Below are 2,586 nucleotides of genomic sequence, written 5' to 3'. Positions count from 1 at the left end.
CTCTGCTTCTTTCCTAAAAAAACCTACGATTCTAAGCGGAAGGAAGTAGACCCAAAAGCCCCAACGCATATGGAAAATAATCTTAAAGTGGACGCAGTTGCAAATGGGTAAATAATTTTAGGTGGTCGATTCCTATGTAAAAAGTTGTGAAAAATCAAATCTGAGCGTCCACAGAACGCCGCCGAAAAAACAAAAATAAGAATAAAAAAAAATAGTGTAAGAGGTCGAAAATTCAAATATCTTTCATTTTCCGCTTCAGAATGAAAGAGTTTAAAAGATTGTAAGTGCAGAAACGTTCAGGCAGGTTGCCGTCGCTAAGGTAGCGGGCCAGTAGTTGCAAGGCACGCTGCGCGGAGGAGCAGAAAGAAATGCGCCAAAAACCCCCAAAAAAAAAAAACCCACATTATCGTGCTGCCTGTGAAGGAGACCTATTGCTCGGAACGGAGTGCAGTCCATCCGAGTGTACCGCGACACGTATGCCGTGACGATCAGAGTTCCCACAATTCTAACCGGTATTTTTTTAATCGCATTTACATCTCGGAGAGTTAGAGTCGTAGAAGAAAAAGAAAAATTCCTTTGTTCCTGATTTTTCCTGCAATCTTTGACTTTGACACCAATTGAGCGCAAGTGCTGTCTATATAAGATACACCCTTACGTGAAACTGACTGACTCAACTCATCAATAAATGTAACCACTTCCTAGATGACGCGCTAAAAGGGGATGCTGTTTTCACCATTGGATGCCTCCCCCCGCGTTGGCCTTCTTGTTTTCCACCCTACTGGGGAAAAATCGAAACTCCCGAAATGTTTGTGATTTGTATTAAAAATGAAATAATAAATAAATAAAAAAAAATATACGTCTACCCCAGCGACGCGACGTAGTGGTTAAGACGTTGGCCTGGGTCGCAGGTTCGATCTCATTTGAAAATATTAGAGCTCTAATAAGTAATAAGGTTTGCAAAAGCCGTATTTTTCTTTCACAGTTTTTATGGTTGTAGTGAAAGAAAGTGGGGAAAGGAACCAATGACAAGATTGACAAGCAATGTTAGATATATATTTCCCTATATTTACGACTACCACCATGAAAATTGCGAAAGGAAAATACGCGGATACGCCAACTGCATGAATCTCACCTTTTCGGCAGATGCAGGCATATTTTTATTAAAATCTACATTGGACCCAGAGTAGTCACTCTTTGCTTTCTCTATTTCAGAGATAACATATTACAACATCATCGCAGTTGTGCTATTGGCTGCAATCATGCTCATTGTGATGTGCGGAGAGGAAGTCACTAACCTCTGCCATTTGATAATGATGGTACTCTGGTGGATTATTACCATTGCTACCATCGCCATCATTTCAACATTGGTTTCAATGCATTACAAACGGTAAGAAAATAAAGACAAGAATAAAGAAAATTTAAAGTGGTGGTTAGGTTTGATATAGCTCAGGGTTCTTAACCTTTTCGAAGTAGCGGATCACTGATTCTAAACAGAAGTCTTGGAGACCACTTGATCGATTCCTAAGCGGAAGGGAAAGTAGCCCCAAGCCCCAACGCATATGAAATAATCTTAAATGGAGCAGTTGCAAATGGGTAAAAAATATTAATAGGTGGTCGATTCCTATGTAAAAAGTTGTGAAAAATCCAAATCTGAGGTCAAAACTCCAAAAAAAAAAAAATAAAAAATAAAAATAGTTGTAAGAGGTCGAAAATTCAATTTTCATTTTCCGTTCAAATGAAAGAGTTTAAAGATGTGTAACGTCAGACTTCAGGCAGTTGCCTCGCTAGGTAGCGCCAGTATGCAAGCACCCTGGCGGAGGAGCAGAAAGAAATGCGCACAAACACATTAATGTGCTGCCTGTGAAGGAGCTTTGCTCGGAACACTTGATGTGACGTCATCGTGTACGCGACCGTATGCCGTGACGTCAGAGTTCACAATTTACCGGTATAAAGGTGTGTACACATAGTCGACCGACTGGCCGTCGACTGAACCGTCCACACTGCTTCGATAACATAGATTTCGATCGACAGCGATCGACGGACGGTCGACCATGTTTGGACACACCTTTAGATGATAAAGCTTTCAGTGATTCGCTATTTAGATTAAATTTCTATTAGTCACTGACAGGTCTTTAAGAGTATGGGATGGATGGGCTTAGCTGGTCGCTGACAAGCAGGAAGTTCGATTGAAATTTTAGTAGTATTCTTTCCTCCTTTGGCCCTTATTATAGTCATTAATTATTACCACTATACGCATTAAGTTCATTTTTATTTCAGAAATCACACTTGCTGTTTGGCCTGGGAATTCTGTTGTTGATAGCGGCCATATTCCTATGTTTTGCAATCTTCATATGTATCCCTCTGATACTCCACTTGTATGGGTAAGTGTGACTTTCCGTCCTGGCCGGGGATTCGAACCCAGCATCTCTGAGTTGAGAGTCAGTGCTCTTGTCCACTCGGACCATGGGCTACAGACCATGGGCTAAAAACAATTTTTTGGGAATCAGGGGATCTCAAAACGGATATTTCCACCCATTTCCCGATAATGGGCTAAAAACAATTTTTTGGGAATCAGGGGATCTCAAA

The 2,586-nt window shown here is 40.9% G+C and overlaps 1 protein-coding gene across 1 annotated transcript in view; it reads left to right on the top strand.

Moving 5' to 3' along the window:
• The window catches only part of LOC103519750, a 4,369-nt gene extending 2,973 nt beyond the window's left edge, over positions 1–1,396 (top strand). Inside the window, exon 3 of the mRNA XM_008484839.2 lies at positions 1,213–1,396. Within this exon, the coding sequence (XP_008483061.1) occupies positions 1,213–1,391 (179 nt within the window). The 3' untranslated portion in view covers positions 1,392–1,396. The remainder of the gene's footprint in view (positions 1–1,212) is intronic.
• The last annotated feature ends 1,190 nt before the right edge of the window (positions 1,397–2,586 follow it).

This window comes from Diaphorina citri, unplaced genomic scaffold, assembly GCF_000475195.1.
Source record: "Diaphorina citri unplaced genomic scaffold, Diaci psyllid genome assembly version 1.1 scaffold67, whole genome shotgun sequence".
NCBI lineage: Eukaryota > Metazoa > Arthropoda > Insecta > Hemiptera > Psyllidae > Diaphorina > Diaphorina citri.
The sequence above is the reverse complement of the archived record's forward strand: the minus strand, read 5'-3'. Positions and strand labels throughout refer to the sequence as shown.